Source organism: Ostreococcus lucimarinus, chromosome 1 (assembly GCF_000092065.1).
Source record: "Ostreococcus lucimarinus CCE9901 chromosome 1, complete sequence".
In the NCBI taxonomy this organism is placed as follows: Eukaryota; Viridiplantae; Chlorophyta; class Mamiellophyceae; order Mamiellales; family Bathycoccaceae; genus Ostreococcus; species Ostreococcus sp. 'lucimarinus'.
The window spans coordinates 1,093,503-1,113,512 of NC_009355.1; the positions used below are offsets into that span (position 1 = coordinate 1,093,503).

At 63.1% G+C, this 20,010-nt stretch overlaps 13 protein-coding genes across 13 annotated transcripts; 7 read left to right on the forward strand and 6 right to left on the reverse strand.

The window, feature by feature from the left end:
• Positions 1 to 74: 74 nt before the first annotated feature.
• OSTLU_29260 (predicted protein) lies at positions 75 to 1,484 on the forward strand (the record flags this gene model as incomplete). Its single annotated transcript, XM_001415651.1, has 1 exon — positions 75 to 1,484. The coding sequence occupies one exon, from the start codon at positions 75 to 77 to the stop codon at positions 1,482 to 1,484; it is 1,410 nt and encodes a 469-aa protein (XP_001415688.1).
• Positions 1,485 to 1,691: 207 nt separating this feature from the next.
• OSTLU_6147 (predicted protein) lies at positions 1,692 to 2,390 on the forward strand (the record flags this gene model as incomplete). The annotated part of the gene is made up of 1 exon (XM_001415652.1): positions 1,692 to 2,390. A coding segment is annotated over one exon (699 nt), but the record flags the coding sequence as incomplete, so codon positions are not given.
• A 405-nt stretch (positions 2,391 to 2,795) lies between these two features.
• On the reverse strand, positions 2,796 to 3,884 carry OSTLU_4661 (predicted protein; the record flags this gene model as incomplete). The annotated part of the gene is made up of 2 exons (XM_001415988.1): positions 2,796 to 3,163; positions 3,269 to 3,884. Coding segments are annotated over 2 exons (984 nt in total), but the record flags the coding sequence as incomplete, so codon positions are not given.
• A 1,244-nt stretch (positions 3,885 to 5,128) lies between these two features.
• On the reverse strand, positions 5,129 to 6,688 carry OSTLU_14033 (predicted protein; the record flags this gene model as incomplete). The annotated part of the gene is made up of 1 exon (XM_001415989.1): positions 5,129 to 6,688. The coding sequence occupies one exon, from the start codon at positions 6,686 to 6,688 to the stop codon at positions 5,129 to 5,131; it is 1,560 nt and encodes a 519-aa protein (XP_001416026.1).
• Positions 6,689 to 7,473: 785 nt separating this feature from the next.
• On the forward strand, positions 7,474 to 8,184 carry OSTLU_29265 (predicted protein; the record flags this gene model as incomplete). Its single annotated transcript, XM_001415653.1, has 1 exon — positions 7,474 to 8,184. One exon carries the CDS (start codon positions 7,474 to 7,476, stop codon positions 8,182 to 8,184), a length of 711 nt encoding a protein of 236 aa, XP_001415690.1.
• A 764-nt stretch (positions 8,185 to 8,948) lies between these two features.
• On the forward strand, positions 8,949 to 9,851 carry OSTLU_14035 (predicted protein; the record flags this gene model as incomplete). The annotated part of the gene is made up of 1 exon (XM_001415654.1): positions 8,949 to 9,851. The coding sequence occupies one exon, from the start codon at positions 8,949 to 8,951 to the stop codon at positions 9,849 to 9,851; it is 903 nt and encodes a 300-aa protein (XP_001415691.1).
• A 199-nt stretch (positions 9,852 to 10,050) lies between these two features.
• OSTLU_92240 (predicted protein) lies at positions 10,051 to 11,355 on the reverse strand (the record flags this gene model as incomplete). The annotated part of the gene is made up of 1 exon (XM_001415990.1): positions 10,051 to 11,355. The coding sequence occupies one exon, from the start codon at positions 11,353 to 11,355 to the stop codon at positions 10,051 to 10,053; it is 1,305 nt and encodes a 434-aa protein (XP_001416027.1).
• An 885-nt stretch (positions 11,356 to 12,240) lies between these two features.
• Positions 12,241 to 13,386, forward strand: OSTLU_29268 (predicted protein; the record flags this gene model as incomplete). Its single annotated transcript, XM_001415655.1, has 1 exon — positions 12,241 to 13,386. One exon carries the CDS (start codon positions 12,241 to 12,243, stop codon positions 13,384 to 13,386), a length of 1,146 nt encoding a protein of 381 aa, XP_001415692.1.
• A 37-nt stretch (positions 13,387 to 13,423) lies between these two features.
• Positions 13,424 to 14,437, reverse strand: OSTLU_40076 (predicted protein; the record flags this gene model as incomplete). Its single annotated transcript, XM_001415991.1, has 1 exon — positions 13,424 to 14,437. The coding sequence occupies one exon, from the start codon at positions 14,435 to 14,437 to the stop codon at positions 13,424 to 13,426; it is 1,014 nt and encodes a 337-aa protein (XP_001416028.1).
• Positions 14,438 to 14,576: 139 nt separating this feature from the next.
• Positions 14,577 to 15,670, reverse strand: OSTLU_44626 (predicted protein; the record flags this gene model as incomplete). Its single annotated transcript, XM_001415992.1, has 1 exon — positions 14,577 to 15,670. A coding segment is annotated over one exon (657 nt), but the record flags the coding sequence as incomplete, so codon positions are not given.
• An 841-nt stretch (positions 15,671 to 16,511) lies between these two features.
• On the forward strand, positions 16,512 to 17,144 carry OSTLU_29271 (predicted protein; the record flags this gene model as incomplete). The annotated part of the gene is made up of 1 exon (XM_001415656.1): positions 16,512 to 17,144. One exon carries the CDS (start codon positions 16,512 to 16,514, stop codon positions 17,142 to 17,144), a length of 633 nt encoding a protein of 210 aa, XP_001415693.1.
• A 204-nt stretch (positions 17,145 to 17,348) lies between these two features.
• On the forward strand, positions 17,349 to 19,001 carry OSTLU_29272 (predicted protein; the record flags this gene model as incomplete). Its single annotated transcript, XM_001415657.1, has 1 exon — positions 17,349 to 19,001. The coding sequence occupies one exon, from the start codon at positions 17,349 to 17,351 to the stop codon at positions 18,999 to 19,001; it is 1,653 nt and encodes a 550-aa protein (XP_001415694.1).
• A 69-nt stretch (positions 19,002 to 19,070) lies between these two features.
• OSTLU_40332 (predicted protein) lies at positions 19,071 to 19,814 on the reverse strand (the record flags this gene model as incomplete). Its single annotated transcript, XM_001415993.1, has 1 exon — positions 19,071 to 19,814. The coding sequence occupies one exon, from the start codon at positions 19,812 to 19,814 to the stop codon at positions 19,071 to 19,073; it is 744 nt and encodes a 247-aa protein (XP_001416030.1).
• Between the last annotated feature and the right edge of the window lie 196 nt (positions 19,815 to 20,010).

Here is a 20,010-nt window from a genome sequence, read left to right on the forward strand (position 1 = left end):
AGGAGCATGGAAACGGCGATGACTCGATTCGTCGTCCGTCGACGGCGACGGCGTTGGTGCGGTCGAGCGAGCTCATGGAGACGCTCGTGGTGGAGCTCGCGCGAGCGGAGACGTGGCGGGACGAGTGCGCGCCGAGGATGCGAGCGATGTCAACGCCGAGTTCGATGACGACGACGTCTTATGCGATTTATCTTGTGCGTTATCACGAATCCGTGGTGTGTAATTTGTTCGAGCTCGTGTTGAGTGGGTGCTCGACTTCGGCGTTGGACGAAGTCGAGGACGACGTCGCGGCGGAGCTCGCGGATTATTGCTTGAGACGCATCGTTTGGCTATCTGCGCGCGAGGGAGGCGAAAAGAGCGATGATGATGACGATAGTGCCTCGACGACGCCAGATTTTACGCTCTCCATGTCCGCGTTGGCCATCGCTCGATGTCTCGCGGCGTCGCCACGGCTATTGGGTCAAACGAGGCGGGACGCGCTTGCCGAGGCGCTGGCGCCACTTCTCGACTCCAAGCCTTGGATTCAGCGAGAGCGGCACAACTCGAGCATTATCAAAGTCTACGTTGACGGTTCGTGGACGGAGGATATCTCCGAGTGGGACGCCAACACGCGAGTGCAGAAATGCGAGGCGCAGGTGTGGTTGGCGCTTCGTTCGCTCCTGTGCGACCCCGCGTTTGCGTGGGATGAAACCCGCAAGTCTTTGGCAGCGCGCGTGCGCAAACACTTGAACGAGTCGACGATTGATCAGATTCCCGTGTTGCGGGATTTAAAGCACGTGCTCGACGAAGTCATGGTGCGAAATTTGGACGGCGTCCACGTTGCGTCTCGCTTGGCCATCGAAATCGTTCCCAAGTATCGGCGCGCGCTAACGCAAAACGGATCGGCTGAGTACTACGAAAGCGTCGCGGCCATTATGCTTCGCGAACGATTCGATGCGATTTTCATGGCGTCCATCGCAGAAGACATCTTGTCCACGTGTGAGATGACGACGGACGTTGCGGCGAAGACGACGTCGGCGGCGCCTTCGTCTTCGAGCGGCGACGAAGCGCCGGTGAAGATTGACATCTTACGCGAACGCAAAACCCTCGACAGCGCTTCGACGTCGTTCGACACCGTCCACGTATTCGAGTACGACTTCGCCAAAGATCGCGCACCGAACGAAGTACGCGCGAAAACTTCGCACACTCGAGGCTTGCGCCGCGCGCTCGCCAGCCGCTCGTCAAACGACGGTGCCGAAGTCGAGTTACCGTGCGCATTCGACGGTAAGATCCGCGTCAATTTCGACGCCCGCACGATCACCGCCCCCCTCACGCTTCGTCGAAGCGCGACGACTGAAGACAAACCGTCGGTATGGATCACCGTCGGCGCGCTCGCCGTCGACGGCTTCGCCGCGCAGCTCCGGCTCGATCGCTCTCCTCGCGGCGGCGACGCCTACGTCGTTCGCGACGTCCATCTCACCATCGCCGTCACCGCCGCGTCGTGATCACCGCGCATCGCGTCCTCATTTATCGATTCTTTTAATCACACGCGCCCCCCGCGCCGCGTCTCGCGTCTTTCCGCGTCATTCGTTCGTCGCGTTCGCGCTCGCGGCTCGCCGCCGACCCGACGACCCTCCAGCGCGCGCGTCCCTCACACTCCACCTCGCGTTCGAAGCTTCAGCCTCGCGATGCCGTCCAAGCGCGCGAACGCGCGACGCGCGGTCACCACCATCGCCGCGTCCATCGCCATCGCCGGTCTCGTCGCGTGCGCGGACGCCAAGCCGAGCAAACCGATCGCGCGCGCGGTGAAATCTGACGTCAAGTTCATCAAGTGTGAAGTGTGCGAACACCTCGCGGACGCCGTGACGCAGGAGTACGCCGCGCTGCGCGAGGAAACGCCGGAGAAGAAACTCACGGAGACGATGGTGATCGAAAAGATTGAAAAAATGTGCGACCCGAGCGCGAAGGAGGGCGATTGGATCATCACGAAGGACTTGCAAGAGAAGGGCTCGAGGTTGCGCGTGGTGGACATGGGTAAAGAAAACTACGGAGAGTGCGGAAAGGAGTGTAAGACGATCGTGAAGGCGTGTGAGGACATTCTTGGACCGCGGGATACGGACGTGGGTGAGTTTTTGTACACGTCGAACGCGGGCGACTTGAGAGGGGCGCTGCGCGAGTGGTTGTGCGAGGAGGAGACAAACTCGTGCGGAGGCAAGATACCGCCGTTGCCGAGCGATCGGCCGAAGGGAGAGAAGTTCAAGAAGAGAGACAAGAAGGATGTCGAAATGGAGCGATTGATGGCGGGAATGAAGGGTATGCCGGGCATGGGCGGCGCGCAAATGTTCAGCCGCGATCAGATGATGGGCGGCATGGGCATGGGCGGCGACGACGACGACGACGACGACGACGAGTCCCCGTTCGCTGGTGCGTTCGACAGCGGCGAGTCCAAAGGGGCTGTCGCCAACGTGGCCGAAAAACTGGGCGATTTGAAGGATAAGGCTGCGTCCACGGCGAAGAACGCATGGAACAAGGCCAAGGGCTTCTTGTCCCGCTCTTCGCGCGCTGAGGACGAGGATTTCACCGACGATTTCACCGCCGAAGAGCTCGCTCGTGAAGAACTTTGATGACACACGCTTAATATTACATCACGAACTATTTTTTATGCTATTTCGTTTCGTCTCGATGCGCTGCATAATGAGAGATTACGCGTCGGAATCGTCATCGGAACCACTTTCGTTGTCGGAATCGGCGGCATCCAAATCTTGCTTGTACATGAGCGCTTCGTTCTCTGGGCGCGGCGGTGCCACAGAGAGTTCTTTCACCTCTTGTGGCTTGGTGCATGAACGCAAGTCACCGTTACCGAGCTGTCCCCAGTCGCCGCGTCCCCACAAGTACAAGCTACTTTCGCCCTTTTCCGCGCTCTCCACGACGGCTCCGGTGTGGTTGTGACCGGCGGAGACGGTGGTGACTGTCTTCCCACGCAACGCTTCGACGCGAGTGAAGACGTAGGTTGAGGTTTTGTCGCCGTGTCCGAGCTGACCGTACGAGTTTTCACCCGTCGTAAAGACGCCGCCGCACGAAGTGAGTACGCACGAGTGCGTCGCGCCCGCGGCGGCGACGGCGACTCGACATCGTGTACCACACGAGCACTTCTGCACGCGATTTTCCATAATAGAACCATCGGCTCGACGAACAAAGTGGTGAATGTTCACCGCGTCGGGTGATAATCGATTCGCGCAGACCTTACGCTCTTTCGGATGAGGCCATCCGCCGGTGTACGTGGATCTACCGACACCCAGCGCGCCGTGCTTTCCGCGACCGCAAACGTACATGCGGCCGCCAGTGGTGACAAAGATGGAATGCGCGCCGCCGGCGGACATGCTCGCCACGGGTTCATCCATGTCGTTGAGCGATTCAACGAGACATGGCCACGGTACGCCGTTGTTCCATCCAGCCGCGGCGGCAAACGTGAGATCGCCCAAACCAAGCTGTCCGTATCTGCAATCACCCCACGACCAAACGTTACCGTCGGAAGTGATGCAAATGCTATGCGCACCACCTGCAACTGCGCTTACCACGCGCATCCCGCGTAAGGCTGCGATGCGAGCGAACGGCGCGCCGTCGCGAAAAGTTCCGAGACCGAGTTGCCCCGAACGTCCACGGCCGCATGCAAACAAACGACCCGCGCGATCGACGGCGAGCGTGTGGTTGAACCCAGTGGCGATTTGCGTGATCTTGTCTTCAGCGCTACGCACTGTGACAAAACGCGGCACGTTTACCTCGATCGGAGTCGTTCCAACATGCCCGAGCTCGCCCGAGCTCGCGAGCCCCCACGTGACGATTGTGCCATCTCTGGACAGCACCACGTTGTGCGAGCCGCCGAGAGAGATGGAGTCGACGCCTTTGAAATCGTTCCTCGAGTCCAAGAAAAAGCCTTCTACCCGACCGATATCCAAGGCTTTATCGTTCAGATTCAATTGCGTTGGCACCGCGCGCGTTTCGAACGAACCGTCGCCAATTTGCCCGTGGAAACCGCGCCCGAAGGTTGAAACCACCATCCCGGTGGTGTCGCTCTCGTTCCCGGTCACGCACGCGGTGTGAAACTGCCCCAGCGACACGTTCCCAGCCGCGCGTTCCGCGCGTTCGCTGAACGTACAGTGATGCCAAGCTTTTAGATACGAATCCCGTTTCGTGAGCATCAACGCCGTCGCGCGCGGCACGAACTCCATCCTCGCCCCCGCCACGCGTTCCACGATTCCGCTCGCGTTAAAATACGTGCACGTCGACGCCACGCGCGCCAAGTCCTTCACGTCAAGATTCAACAGCACGAGCTCCAACACTTCCGTTGGCAATTTTCCCAAATTCCCAATCTCCCACTCCCCCCCCGTCGCCCGTCGTCGCTTCGCGTTTCGTTCCGTCGAAGCGACGCCCTGAAACCCCTCCCGCGCGCTCGTCATCGAGCTCAACCGTCGTTTCTCGTTCGGCGTCGGCGACATCTGGTACCTCACCGCGCTCATCGCCGTTGCCGTTTGTTCTGCATCGCGAGCGCGCGTCGTCAGTCGTTCATCGCCTCGCATCGATTCTCGTCTCCCGTCGTCGCGTCTTCGCGTCTTCGCGTCTTCGCGCACCGTGTCCATCCGTCGCCTTCCGTTCCCCCCCCGCGCCCTGAACGCTCCCTCGGCGACGTCCATCGACGCTCTCGCTTCCATCGCCTCGATCGATCGCGCCGTACGCGCACGTCGTCGTCGTCGTCGCGCGCGTTTGTCCCTGCCATCGCGTCGCCGTCGCGCGACGTTCCCCCGCGGCGTCGTCGGGCGCGAGCGACGCGCGCGCGGAGGACATGCGCGCCGTCGGCGACGGCTACGAACCGCGCGTCGTTCGCTCGACGCGATCGACGCGATCGACGCGCGCGACGCGCGACCGACGACGGACGGGCGTCGCGGAATGACGCAACGGTCGCGGGGGGGAACGCGAACGGACCATTTTTAGGGAGAACGAGGAGAAGGAGCGAACGAGGCGCGCGCGACGCGGGCGACGCGGGACGACGCGGGAGTGGTGGTGCGATCATGTTGAAGCTAAATATGTCTGGGATCGTTAAAGCATCGATGCGCGCGCTCGGGAAGAGCGCGCGGGAACGAACGCGCGACGACTAGTGACGGAAGTGTCGATGACCGGTGGTGACGAGGGCGACGCCGTACTTGTTGCACACGTCCACGGCGTCTTGGTCGCGCATGGAACCGCCGGGATGGGCGATGGCTTTGATGCCGGCCTGACACGCGATCTCCACGGAATCGCCCCAAGCGAAAGGGAAGAAGGCGTCCGAGGCGAGAACGGCGCCCTGCGCCTCTTCGCCCGCCTTTTCGAGGGCGATGCGAACAGAGTTCACGCGGTTGGGCTGGCCGGAGCCCATGCCGAGAAGTCGACCGGTGGTGGCGACGGTGATGGCGTTGGACTTGACGTGCTTGACCGCGCGCCAGGCAAACTTCAAGGCTTCGAGTTGCTCTGGCGTGGGTTTGACGTCAGAGACGGCTTCAAACGTAATGTCCTCGGGCACGAGAGAGTCCGAGGCTTGCTCGAGCCAGCCACCGCCGACTTGTCGCAAGCTCTTCGTTGATCCCGTGCGCGGCTTGGTTTCCAAGATGCGCAGCGTCTTGGACTTACCCTTCAACACCTCCAAACCTTCGGGAGTGTAGGACGGAGCGATGACGATTTCATAAAACATGCGCGTCTCGTCGTCGGTGGGAGAGCGGAACTCGCGAATTTCTCGCGCCATGTCCGCATCGACCGTACAGTTGAAGGCGACGATGCCACCGAACGCGGAGATCGGATCGGCGCGAACCGCCATGCGGTAAGCTTCGAGCAAATCGCCATTGGCGCCGCTCGCGCTCGCGATGCCGCACGGGTTGGTGTGCTTGACGATGACGCACGTCGGATCGCTCGTCGGGTAATCGCACGCGCACCCGTACGCGGCGTCGGCATCGAGATAGTTGTTGTAACTCATTTCCTTGCCGTGATGCTGGATCGATCGCGCCACGCCCTCGCCCGTAGACTCGGCGAGCGAACCATCCGCGTATACCGCGGCGGGTTGGTGCGGGTTCTCCCCGTATCGCAGCGCCGCCGTGAGCGTCATCGGCACCGAAAGCTCGGGCGCTGGGGCACCCTCGCCGATTTGACTCCACAAGTATTCCGAAACCACGGAGTCGTACGAGGCGCAGTGTTGGAACGCCTTCCACGCCAACTCGCGCTTGAACTTCAAGTCGTCCGCCGCGCTCGGCGAACTCTTCAAATGTTCAATCAACTTTTCGTAATCGTTCGGATCGACGACGACGTACACGTGCGGGTGGTTCTTCGCCGCCGCCCGAATCATCGCCGGTCCACCGATATCGATGTTCTCCACGCACTGCGCGAAATCTCCTCCGCCCGCCACGGTTTCCCGAAACGGGTACAGGTTCACCGCCACGACGTCGATGGTATCGATCCCATGCTTCGCGATCGCCTCCATGTGCGACGCGTCCTCACGTTTCGCCAGTATACCTCCGTGCACGCCCGGATGCAGCGTCTTCACGCGTCCATCGAGCATCTCAGGGAATCCCGTCACCGCGTCCACGCTCGTCACCGCCGTCCCGCTCGCCTCGATCGCCTTCGCGCTCCCGCCCGTGGACACGATTTCGTACCCCAATCCCGCCAGCCCTCTCGCGAGTTCGTTCATCTGGCTCTTATCGCTCACGCTCACCAGCGCTCGCTTCGCGCTCGCGCGCGGGGCCACCGCGCGCGCGCGCCGCGTCGCCGTCACCGCCGCCGCGCGCCGTCCCATCGCGCGCGTTCGCGTCTCGCTCGAGCCCATCGACGCGAACCGCGCGCCGGGCGTCACCGCGAGCGCCACGGTGGTCGTCGTCGCCATCGTCCTCGTCCTCGTCGCGCCGCGCGTCCGTCGCGCGCCGTCGTCCGCCGTCGCGCGTCGTCGCCGGCGCGCGCGCCGGCGGTTTTCAAACACAATCGGACATCCGGGTATGCGTAGCAGTGTATACCCTAACGACGCGTTTATTCGCGCGCGATGACGCGCGATCACGTACGATGGGACGCTCGAACGCCATCGATGGCGCACCGATCGCGCGTCGCGCGTCGACCCGTTCGCGATTCGCGCGCGTCGCGCGACGCGCGCCGCGGAACGACGCGCGCGCGATTCGCGAGGCCGGGATCGGAGACGAACGCGAGACGATCTCGACGCCGGCGCGCGCGATGACGCGCGCCGATGGACGTCGGCGACGCGCGCGAGGCGGGCGCGCGAGGCGGGCGCGGGCGACGCGCGTCCTGGGAACGTGCGCGGTCGCCGCCGCGCGTCTCGCGCGCGCGGTGCCGGGTGCAGTGGCGTTTAGCAATTTGACGGCACTGCAGACGCGGGTGGACGATTGCGCGTCGACGGACCCGACGTTCGCGACGTGCGTGGACAACGGCGTCGCAATCGGTTCTTGGGACGTCAGCCTGGTGACCTCAATGAGACAACTGTTCAAGGATAAGCAGTCGTTCAACGTCGATATCTCGGCGTGGAACGTGGGTCAGGTGACGGATATGTTTAACATGTTTTCGAACGCGATCTCGTTCAATCAAAACATCGGGGGTTGGGACGTGTCCTCGGTGACGCAGATGTATCAAATGTTTCACAACGCCACAGTATTCAACCAAGACATCAGCGGTTGGACCGTCGCCCAGGTGCAGGACATGGCATACATGTTCTCCGAAGCCAAGGCGTTCGACAAGGACATCACCAGTTGGAGTAATTATACTGGATCCGGTTCCCCCGTTTACGTGCAGATGTTTGTTGGCGCCACGGCGTGGAACGCGGCGTGGGGTCGACCCGGCGGCTTGCAGAACTTCGACGGACCAGCGAGCGTGTGGGCGGTCGACGGCACGTACACTCCACCGCCACCACCACCGAGCCCACCACCGCCGAGTCCGCCGCCACCACCGAGCCCACCGCCGCCGAGCCCGCCGCCGGCGGACGTGCCCACGTACGGCATAGGCATCATGATGGGCGGCGGTCTGCTGTGCGTATTTTTCGGCTACAAGTACTACCGACGACGTCAAAAAGCGCGCGCGCCCGCCGTGAGCATCAAAGATCGCATGGATGAGGACGAAGAAGCCATGACTAAGTCGACGGTGGAATTCTTCGACAAGTTGGACAGCGGCCGCATCAAGTCGCCGTAAACCTCGCCTTCGTCGCCGTCCTCCGCGACTTGACGTCGCGCGTTCGCTCGTGTAAATTATTGTACCCTTCATTGACACGCGTTCGCACGCGTACCATCGGTGCGCGCGCACAGACCGCGCGGCTACGCGTCGCCGCGCCTCCGGCGTCGCCGCGAGACCGACCGACCGACCGCGACGGCGTCGAAAAATATCTTCGAAATCGCAACCAATCGAATCGAGCCGCCGCGCGTGCCGCGTCAGCCGATTTTTACCACACATGGGCGAATCTTCGCTCGAATACGACAAAGGCCCCCCCCGACGCGCGTGCGGATAGGGCGTCGGTCGCGGCGCGCGCGCGGCACTTCGCGCCGACGCTTCGCGGCGTCCGTCGCGGCGCGCATGCTCCCCGCGGGCGCGCTCGCGCGCTCGATCGAACGCGCGGATACGGACACGCGTCGATCGGCGAGCGATGCGCGCGGCGTCGACGCGAACGGCGACGGCGACGGCGACGACGCGCGCGAGGCGGTCGCCCGCGGCGGCGCGCGCGCGCGCGCGAACGGCGCGACGACGCCGCGCGCGATGGACACCGAGGTGCGTCGAGCGCGCGATCCGATGAGTATAATTACGACGCGCGAATTTACGCGCCGCACGGGCCGCGACGGCGCGCGAGGCGCGCGAGGCGCGCGCGATTTCGCGTGCGTCTCCGCGACGGACGTTCGGCGGCGCGCCGACGCTTCGATGCGAGTGGGCGCGCGTCACGCGCGCGGCGATGGAGACGCGCGACGATGGAGGCGCGCGACGATGGAGAAACGTTTCTTCGCGATGCGCGTTCGTGCGGGGACGCCGCGGCGCGCGAGACGAACGACGGGGGAGGTCGAGCGCGGGTGTGCTTGCCGCGGGTCGTTTCAAGCTTCGGCACTTTCGGGTGTGGGGAGAGGCGAAGAGGAGAAGAGAAGACGAGGAGACGCGCGAAGGCGCGCGCGAAGGCGACGGCATCGACTGACGTAAAATTATTTAAATCTTCCACGCAGGCGCTGAAGAGTCTGAATCCCGCGCACCTGAAGGCGCTGCTCGGACAAGAAGTGCTCATGACGCTGAGCGACGGGACGACGAGGCAGGGGACGGTGTACTCTCTGGATCCGGAGTCGTTCACCATCGTGCTCGCCACGGGAACGGACGGTGTGCGCGCGAATGGCTCGTTGCGAGACGATGCGTGCGTGATCGTGCCCGGGCACGCGGTAAAGGCGGTGGAGGTTGTGGGGGGGAACGCGCTCGCGCTGGACGCGCTGAGTAAGACAAAGACAAACGGGAACGGGTGGATGACGAGCGGCGGTGAACAAGGAGACGCGATGACGAAGGCCATGAAGTCGATGAGTGCCTCGAGAACGAATTCTTGGGGGGCAAATAGCACGTACGCCGGCATGACGGCACTCCTGAAACCGAGCGCTGGGACGCAGTTGGAGAGAGTCAAGCGGTGCTTACGCGCCAACATGGTGCCTTTCACGGAACGTCCGGCGCCAGATGGGCCGGGTGACGTCGAATTGCTCGTTCTTGGCTCGCTCGTCGTGAGTTACCCGTTCACCGCGGATTCCTGCGCGTGCCCGAACGAAATAGTTCTCGCGCGCGTGCGAGAACTCATCACCGCCGGGTGCCCGGAAGTCGCCAACGGAGCGCAGAGCGTGGCGTAGCCGAGACGAGAGGGAGAGACACGCACGCTTAAACACATTCAAACAGTAAGAGAGGGGAATAGAGCACATACATAGAGGATGGTTGTTTCTAGAGAGGAACAAATTCAACGTTCGATGACGAGTCCTAGCGGCGCGCAAATACATACTGCAATGCAAAATAGAAAATTTTAGAAACTGCTCTTGTTGATTGAAATAATCCCTAGTTGACGCCCGCTGCGACGCTCTCATCTTCGGCTCTCAAAGTATCGACGCCGCGTGCGAGTGCGGCGCCGAACTCGAGCGTTCGAGGACGTGCAGCCGGCTTTGGCGGCGCCTCTCTGTTCGCCGCGCACGCGAGAGAAAAAGCGCGATACGCATCGAGTAATCTTTGCGATGGCTTTGCCTGCGGAATGATCGGACGTTTGATCGCTCGGACGTACGTTTTCGCGAGTACCAACTCTAACTGTGCTTCCATTCTTTGCTTTCGCGCGACGGTTAACTTTCGAAGCGCGAGATCTTCCCTGGACGGCGTCTTTTCCTCCACCGGCGCGATGGCGCGCTTCTTCGTCGCGGCGGGGGTCTGGAAAGCCTTCACGACCGTCTTGGTGTCTTTTGCCACCGATTGCGCTGGCGGTGTCTTTCTCTTCTTCGCCGCCGGCGCGACCTCTGTCGGCGTCGCTTCCTTCTTCGCCGCGGCGCCGTTCGAGTCCCTGAGCACTCCGGCTCCGCTTCGCTTGACGCGTGCACCGATCTCGCGCTGCTCGATCGCTTTCTTTCTAGCGATGGGTTTGTTTTCCTTTTCAGCGACGTCGACGACCTCGATCGCCGTCGTCTGCACGGAGTTCGATCCGCGCGTCGTCCTCGCGCTCGTCCGCGTCGGTTTCTTCTCCGTCGGCGTCGCCGCGACGTCGTCCAAAGTCTTGGACAAAACGATCGGCGTCACCGCCGCCGCCTTGGAAGAACGTTCTCGACTTTTCGTCCCCGTCGTTTTCGTCACCGTCGTCGCGCTCGCTCGTTTCGTCTCCTTCTCCCGCGTCGTCTTCTCCCGCGGCTTCGTTCGCGCGTTCGCCCCCCCCTCGCCCTCTCTCGCGTCGTCCCCCCGCAGCGCCAGCGTGCGATCGAACGTCTTCATCTCAATTTTTTGCCCGCTCCCGATCGCGTTCGCCACGCGCGCCGCGACGCCGTCCGCGACGACCTCTGAGAAATCCCGCAGCGCCGACGGCCCCGGCGCGTGTCGCCCCACGAGCGGGTCCCACGCCCACGGCGCCAGACTCGCCAGTTCCTTCTCCACCCTCGACCGTCGCTTCCCGCGCGTCGTCGACGTCGAGCTCGAATCCATCGTCGCCCGCGTCGTCGTCGTCGCGCGCGGCGCCGGCGTTCGCGGCTCCGCGTCGCGCGTCCCGCGTCGCGCGTCGCCCGTCGTCGCTCGCCCCTTCGCGTCGCGCGTCGTCGCGAGCGCGGGCGTCATCGCGGAGCTCTCCGCCATCGCGCGCGCGAGCTGCTGTCGCTCCGTCAGTCTCGACATTTCACGTTCGTCGTCGTCGTGTGCCGCGTCGTTCGCGCTCAAATGCGCGAACGCGTCGTCCGCGTCGTCGCGCGCGTTTGAATTCGAACGCGCGCGACGTCAATCGTCGGACGACCACTGAGGGCGGACCCGAGATGGCGCTATGACGGATCCAAATACCACTAAAGCGGACCCAAACTACTTAAAGCGGACCCAAACGAGGTTACATATTTAACATTCTTTTTACAGTAGATGGACAAAAAACAGTATTTTTTCTCAATCGTCCGAACGGCCTCGCGCGCGCGAACGGTCGCGTGCTCGAGTCGCGATCGGTCGCGTGAAACACGCGCGTCGTGCACACGCCACCAGTCGGGTCGCGACACCACGTCGTGCACACGCCACCAGTCGGGTCGCGACACCACGACCGTCGCGGCGACGCGCGGCGCGCGCGCGCGGCGACGCGCGACGATGGCGCGCGACGACGACGACGACGACGACGACCGGGCGTCGATCGCGCGCGCGAAGGCGGCGCTCGATGCGCTCGCGCGAGGCGAGCTGCGCGCGCGCGCGACGGCGACGGCGCGAGGCGCGCGCGCGGTGGCACACTTTGCGAAGACGCGGACGCGCGGCGGCGCGACGACGAGGACGAGGGACGACGGTGCGCGCGATGGAGGCGAGGGAATCGCGCCGAGGGCGCTGGTGTGCGTGTTCGAACGACCGCGACGCGCGCGGGACGAACGGGACGGGAGCGAGAGCGAGAGCGAGAGCGAGAGCGAGACGGCGGAGACGACGGCGGGCGCGGCGTACGGGACGCGAGTGGAAATTCGACGGTGGACGCGCGATTCGAACGTCGGGGGTGACGGTGACGGTGATCGCGACGATGACGCGATGGATGGCGATGGGACGATGGATTCAGACTCCGAGGACGCGTACGGGGGGTACTCGAGCAGTTCGAGCGAGGACGTCGTCAAGCGGATGAAACGTTTGCGAACTCGACCGCTGGGAACGTGCGAGAGGATCGCGTTGACGGATGACGATAAACCACACGTGGGGAGCATCAGAGCGTTTCGCGCCAGCGCGGATGGGAAGTGGTTCATCACCGCTGGGGACGATAAGTTGGTCAAACTGTGGAGCGTGGACGGTTGGCGATGCGCGCGCACGATTTGTGGCTCCAAGAAAATTTCGTCCGCGTGCTTCACGCCAGATTCCAAGCATTTCATATTCGCAGACAAGTTCGGCGAGGTACACGCGTGTGAGATAGGTTCAGATAAAGAGCCCGTGTTGATGTTGGGACATTGTTCGACAATCATCACCGACGTCGAGTGCGTCGAGGGCGGAGACCGCGGGTACTTGCTCACGGCGGATCGAGAACACAAGACGCGCGTCAGCGTGCTTCCAAAGCCTGAAGACCGCACTCGCTTCAGCGGTTCGGCGCCAGAGATTCAATCGTTTTGCTACGGTCACAGTGCATACGTGTCTTGCGTTCGACCGATTGTTCAGCCCGCGCGAAAGAAGAAGACTTGGAAGTCGACGAAGGATGTCTTTCTCACCGGCGGCGGCGACGCCTCGGTGCGCATGTGGGACGCGACGACGGGGAAAGAGACGGACCCACACGGCGCGATCGAGTTCCATCGGGGTGAAATCTGCGATATCGCCACTCGCGCGGAGGGAACACACGTCGCGGTGGCGATTGAAAACAAAAAGGCGCTCGCCGTCGTGCATCTCACCGAGTTTCGAGGCGTGCCGAAACTTTTCCTCGTCGGATTCGGACCGGAGTGGACTGAATCACCGCAATCGATTAAATTTGATAGAAACATGGTTTTGTGGGGTACGGGCGTGCGCGCGAATGAGGATGGCTCTAATACCGCCGTAATCATGCGCGAAGGTACCGTCGTCGACGGATTGGAGTTGACGCTGAGCGCGGAGGAGAGCTCGGGGACGACGCGTAACGCGCAGCTACGCAAGAGAGAGATCACAGATCAGGAGCGACATGAACGCAAGAAGAATCGGAAAGACATGCAGTTAAAGGCGGCGAACGTAGAAAAGAAGTGATGAAATAAAATATATAATAACATCGTTTCGCGCATCTCTACGGAAATCGTTTAAACTTGGAAAAGTCTGGCTTGCGCCCTTCTAAGAACGCTCGTCGACCTTCGTTACCCTCTTCTGATTGATAAAATAGCAGCGTTGCGCTTCCACCGAGATCTTGAATGCCCGCTTGCCCGTCCTCGGCCGCATTCAATGCATTTTTACACAGTCGAATTGCCGTCGGCGAATTGCGCAAAATCTCTCGACACCACACCGCCGTCTCCGTCTCGAGTTCGGCTAAAGGTACCACCGTGTTCACCAATCCCATCTTCAACGCATCGCTCGCGTTGTATAAACGCGCTAAGAACCACATCTCTCTCGCCTTCTTTTGACCTATCAACCGCGCCATGTGCGTACTTCCGTAACCGGCGTCGAACGATCCCACCTTTGGCCCCGTCTGGCCGAACACGGCGTTATCCGCGGCGATGGTCAGATCGCACACCATGTGCAGAATGTGTCCTCCTCCGACCGCGTACCCCGCCACGCTCGCGATCACGGGTTTCGGCATCCTTCGTATCTGCATCTGTAAGTCCAACACATTCAATCTCGGCGTCTCCTCCGCTCCTCCCGCCTTGGCGTCGACGTATCCGCCGTCGCCCCTCGCGCTCTGATCGCCGCCGCTACAAAACGCCAGATCTCCCATCCCGCGCATCACCACGACCCCGATCGTCATATCATCTCTCGCGTCGTCCATGCACCATCGCATCTCCTTCACCGTTCGCGGCGTGAACGCGTTTCTACGTTCGGGTCGATTTATGGTCACCCGCGCGATGCCCTCTGGAGACTTTTCATAAATCACGTCGCGCAATTCGTAATGCGACGCCACCGAGCGTTCATCCGCGCCCGGCGCGCACTTCACCCACGAAACGGGATCACGACTGACGTCACCGTGCACGCGCTCGTACGAGCTCACGCGCGCGGCGTCGGCGCGGGCGTAGGTTTGTCGCGAGAAGCCGTCGTCGGCAGCCGTGACGTGATTCGCAATTTGCGCCACGCGACGTCTCGCGTCGTCCATCGCGGTCGCGCGCGCGGCGTGATTTATTATCCTCTCGCGACGCGCGCGACGACTCAGCGCGCGCGCGGAGCGACGATGAGTGTGGACGGACGCGAGGCGCGAAAGTGGATAAAGCGAGCGCGCTCGCGCGTGCGTTACAACGACGGCTCGGGTTCACGATCCATTCGTGGTACAGGCACGGGACGATTCGTCGCGGACATCGTTTTCACCGATTGCACCGCGAGCTTGAGCATGGGCTCGACGGCGCGCTTGATCGCGGGCGTGGCGAGTATGGCGCGAGCGACGTCGCGCGTGGACGACGCGCCGACGGCGGGCGACTCCGCGCCGGGAGTTCCGAGTCCTTGACGGATCGATTCCTTGGCGCGTGCGTAAGATTTGCACGCCATCGGCGCCTCATCGACGATCTCGGCGTCGTCGTCGATGATTTTCGTCAACAGATCTTGCGCCAAGGCGTCCAGCTTCGTCTGAGCCTCGTCGATGGATTGTTTGGGAACTTCCTTCGGGAACAACGCGGCGGCGTATTTCCCGACCGCGTCCGTCACGGCCGCGCGCAAGGTAGCGTGGTAAAGAGCTATTTCCTTTGTCGCCTCTGCGCTCGGCGTCGGGCTCGGTTCTGGTTTCGCCGTGGCGACGGCTGCCGGAGGCAATTTCGGTTTTGGTCGTACCTCCACCGTCTCCATCGCCGAGCTCAAATCGCGCGTCGCCGCTTCGCGTCGCGACGCTTTCGACTGCGTCTTGATCGGTTTCCCCACGAACGCGTCCGCAGGCGGGGTCGTGTCCACGAATACGGACAGTAACATTTTGAGTAATCTGTAACCGTCGATGCGAATCACCGCCTTGGTCGCGTCCGCGCCGTCGACGTCGCTCCGCGTCGCCCAACTCGCCGTCGCATCTGCGCTGAACGCATCTTCAATCATCGCACACACAGTAGCGTATAAAAACGACGCGTCTCGCCTCTCCCCTTCGCTCGTGACGCCATAGAAAATCGAACGCACCACCGTCGTCGCTTGTTTGGCGTCCAACGACACGTCGCACGCGTGCACGCCCGCGTCGATGTGATTCGCGCGCCCTTTCTCCGCTCTCGCGCGTCCTAAATCGTCCGTTCGCATCACCCGCTCCCCTCGTCTCGCCATCAACGCGCACTCGTACTTCAACCACCTTCGACAATACAAAAAAAAGAGCAGCGCCTCGTCGTCGTACGCCCGCCGCACGAACGCGCAAAACAACTCCGCGCACTCACTCGTCTTGCTCTTCCTCGCCGCCTCCGCGTTGCACATCACTTCCCACGCGTGTTTTTCCACGAGCGATTTCACCCCTAACGTCCGCGCCCAGCGTCCGTACGCGAAATCCCCAAACGTCGTCGTCGTCTCGTCCTCCTCGTTCGCGTTCGCGTTCGCGTCCCTCCTTCCCGCCGCCCCCCCGTCCTCGCGCGTCGTCCCTCGCCGCGCCCGCGCGTCGTTCTCGTATTTCGCGTCGTACACGCGCTCGCACTCGCGCTCGAGCCACTCGATCGGGCGCTCGCGCGCGTCCCGCGCGTGTCCGTCGTCGAGGCGCTCGACGAACGTCGTCGCGTACCGCGCGCGCATCGCCGCGCGCAGCGCCAGCGGCGGCGGCGGCGGCGTCACCGCCGCGCGCGGCGACCATTTTTCCGCGCGCGCGCTTCCCGCCAGCGTCCGCGCGTCGTCGTCGTCGTCGTCGTCGTCGCGCATCGTTCGTCGTCGCGCGTTTGAATGTCGCCGCGCGGCACTGCGCGGCGCGCGGAACGCGTCGAGGGATGCGCGCGACGCGCGCGATGGCGCGCGCGACGAGCGCGCGAGCGGCACCGCGCGGCGCGGGACGGCGCGCGTCGTCGTCGTCGTCGTCGTCGTCGTCGTCGATGACGATAACGACATCGGCGCGGTGGACGGGACGCGCGCGGGCCGTCGCGCGCGCGGTCCCGCGAGACGCGCTCGCGGGACGATCGTTCGAGAGCGAACTCGCGCCGCTGCGCGCGGCGGGGATCGAGGTCCATCGGCTGGGCGCGCGCGCGCTGTCGCAGGGAGACTGCGCGCCCGAGGTGTGCGCGCTGCAGGCGATGCTGGCGAGCGAGCGACTGCTGGCGCTGCCGAACGGAGGATTGCCCACGGGATTCTTCGGCCCGAGCACGACGGAGGCGGTGAAGAAGTGGCAAAAAGTGCGAGGGATCGAACCGACGGGGGTGTTCGGGGACGCCTCGCGCGAGGCGTACCTGGCGCAGAAGAAGACGGCGCTCTTCGCGAGCGTCTTCGGGCCGCAACCGCCCTCGCGAGCGTGGCTCACCGCGGAAAAGTTTGGGAAACCGATCGCGCGCGCTGCGCGCACTGGAACGTGGACGAAGGAGGCGTATTTATCCGCCAACGACGTCTTCGCGGCGTCGTTCCTGTCGGGAGTGCTGTTTACGGTGGCGATTTTGTTTCAACACAAGGCGCGGAATCGATGGAAGGAGCTCGAGGCGGAGAATCGACGGGCCGGCGTCGCGCGCACGCGCGGCGAGCTCGTCTCGGCGATCGTGCGCGAGTGTTTGGACGACGCGTCTTCGTACTTTCGTGGGATTTTCGATCGCGCGCGCGGGAAACTCGCCACCGGCGCGGCGCTCCGAGCGCGCTCGCCGACGCCGGCGCGACGTCGATTCTTCCTCGGTGGGTTCGCGCTGCGTCTCGGGAATTGGCGCGTCGGTTCTTGGGATTAGACTTTCGCGAGCACGACGTGTAATGTAATTATTTATCGCGACACCGGCGACGCGGTGCGCCGAACGTTCGACGTTCGACGCCGACTGACTCACTGACTCGGCGCCTCCGCGCCGCGGCGGGACATCACCGCCTCACTCGGCGTCGCGAACGCGCGGCGAACGCGCGGGCGTCGCGCGATCGCCGCGTCGTTCGCACAACGTCCGATGTCGCTCTCGGCGTCGTGCGCGCGCGCCATGCGCGAGAAAACCGCTGAAGATGCGCTGGATACCGTTATAAGCTGCGTCGCGTGCGAGTGCGCGTACGACGGGGACGAACGTGCCGTGGCGCGCAGACTCGGAACGTTGGAGCGAGCCATCGTGTTGCGCGCGCTCGACGCTTCGCGAGCGCCTCTGGCGGTTCTGCGCGATCGAATCTTGAGACGAAGCGCGAGGAGATGGTTCGTCGGCGTCGAGGCGAGCGCAAAGGGCGCGGCGAATCGAGCGGTGGTTTTGGAAACCTGCGACGCGTATTACTACGCGTTCGGGGGAACGCAGACGACGAGAGATTTGATATCCGATGCGAATTATTGGATGAGCTCGGTGGAGGACGAGGCGAAGGCGCATCGAGGATTTCTCGCGCGCGCCGAAACCGTCGCCGCAGACGTGATGTTCGCTCGCGCGCGAGCGAGAGGAAAACGATTGGTGATGTGCGGACACTCCTTAGGTGGGGCCACCGCGGCGTTGGCGACGGTCATACTGTTGTTGAGGAGACCCGAGGCGGCGGGGCGCGTGCGATGTGTCACCTTCGCCATGCCGCCCGTGGGCGACGAGAGCTTGAGTCGACTCGTCGTAGATCGGCGATGGACGTCGACGTTTACGCACATTTGCGCGCCCGAAGACCGAATATCGAGACTGCTTCTGTCGCGACCGGGATACGTACACTTTGTGCGTCCAAAATATTTGCTCGAAGATGGCCGAATCGTGATGAAGGAGTTGGACGTGGACGACGACGACGCGCTACAGCGCGTGCATCGAGACTCGGCTGGCTTTATGCGAGCACCGCGCAGCGTGGTGTACGTGCACGCAATGAAGACTTATCGCGACCGGTTAATGCTGACGTTGCGTAGTGCGCTGTCATCTTTCGATGCCGATGCCTTCGTCGCCGAAACTCCGCGCGCGGTGCCGATGCGCTCGCACCTAGGCCCGGAGCCGACTCTCAAGAGCGCCGTTGGCGTCCTCGCGCGAGACGGTGGTGGTATTGTCGTGCTAGTACGCGGGACAAGCATCGACACGCGGACGTGTTCGCGCACGCGAGCGGAAGCAAAAGGTTGGTTGTGCTCGACGACGGCCACAGTGCTCGGGAGCGATTCTCTAATCGTGGCCGTGTCGCCGCCCGCGTTGCACGGCGCGCCGTTGCCGAGCGACGCGGTCTGCTCGCCCGGGAATCATGCTTCCTGGATGCCGCTCGTTGTAGGAGTTGGTGGCGATTTTTCGCTCGCTTTCGTGAATGTTCGCATCATTCCTCGTGTCGTGATTTTCGTTCGAAGCGACGCGAGCGACGCGTCGTGGATTGCGCTTCAAAAGTCGTCTCTGCAGACGAAGCAAACGGGATGGATCGTAAAAGAAGTGGGACCGTTGAAACGCAAAGCCATCGACGGTTTTGTGGAATCTTCGCCCGGTTGCGTGTGCGTCATGCGCGCTGTGTCGGATGGACTCGTAGTACGAGAAGGTGGCCGCGACAAGGACGCGATAGGAATGAGCGTTCCCGCAGACGACGTCCGAGCTGTAGAAAAGTCCATTCGCGCGGCGCTGCAATCGACGGAGATGGATGCGTTAGAACACGCGCCGCACACAGCGCTCGCGAGAGCGAAACTTTAGCGCTATAGTGACTTAGATGAATATTTGATAGAAGAATCATAGATATGCCTCGCTCGCTCGCTTGATCGATCACATCCCAAGCGCCTCCAACAACACCGGCGAGGCGAAATCGTCGACGCACATGCAGCATCCGACGCGCGCCAACGTCTCCTCGCTTTGGGACGATAGGATCCCGACCGTCGGAATATTCGCCGCTACCGCCGCCCGCGCGCCCGCCGGAGAGTCTTCAAACGCCACGCACGCCTCGGGCGCGTCGCTCACGCCACACCGCCGTAACCCTTCGAGATACGGATCTGGATTTGGTTTCGACCGCGCGCACTCCGTCCCGATGACGAGTCGTTCGTCCCCAAAGTACTCCCTCAGCCCCAACTGCGTGAGCATCGCCTCCGCGTTCGCCCTCGGCGCATTCGTCACGACTACAGTCTTCACGCCGCGCGCATCGCACGCGTCCAACAGCGCTCGCAACCCTTTCGCCGGCTGCAACGCTTCTCGCGCCAACGCTTCGCGAAAGCTCGCCTCTTTCGCCTCCGCCATCGCTTCGTGCTCCTCGGCGCTTTTATCCGGATACAGCCTCGCGAATATATCCGCGTTCGACCCTCCCGCGATGTTTTCTTTGAAGTATTCGTGCGTCAGCGGCGCCCGCAGCACGCCCGTGCGTCGCAAGAGTTCATCAAACACGACAAAGTGCATCGGGTCGCTGTCCGCCATCGTACCGTCTAAATCGAACAGCGCCGCGCGCAATCGCGGCGCGGGGCGTATCACCGGCGCGCTCCGCGTCGTCGGCGCCGCGCGCGCGTCGTCCGCCTCGCGCATCGCCGTCGTCCGAATCGAAACGCGCGCCGTCAGAAGGCGTCGCATAATGCCGCCGCCGCGAAACGTTCGCCGGAAGAGAGCGTGCGATTCGGACGGCGACGACGCGCGCGACGACGACGCGCGCGACGACGACGACGACGACGCGCGCGACGACGACGGCGGCGCCCTGCGCGCGCTGCGCGAGGCGCGCGAGCGA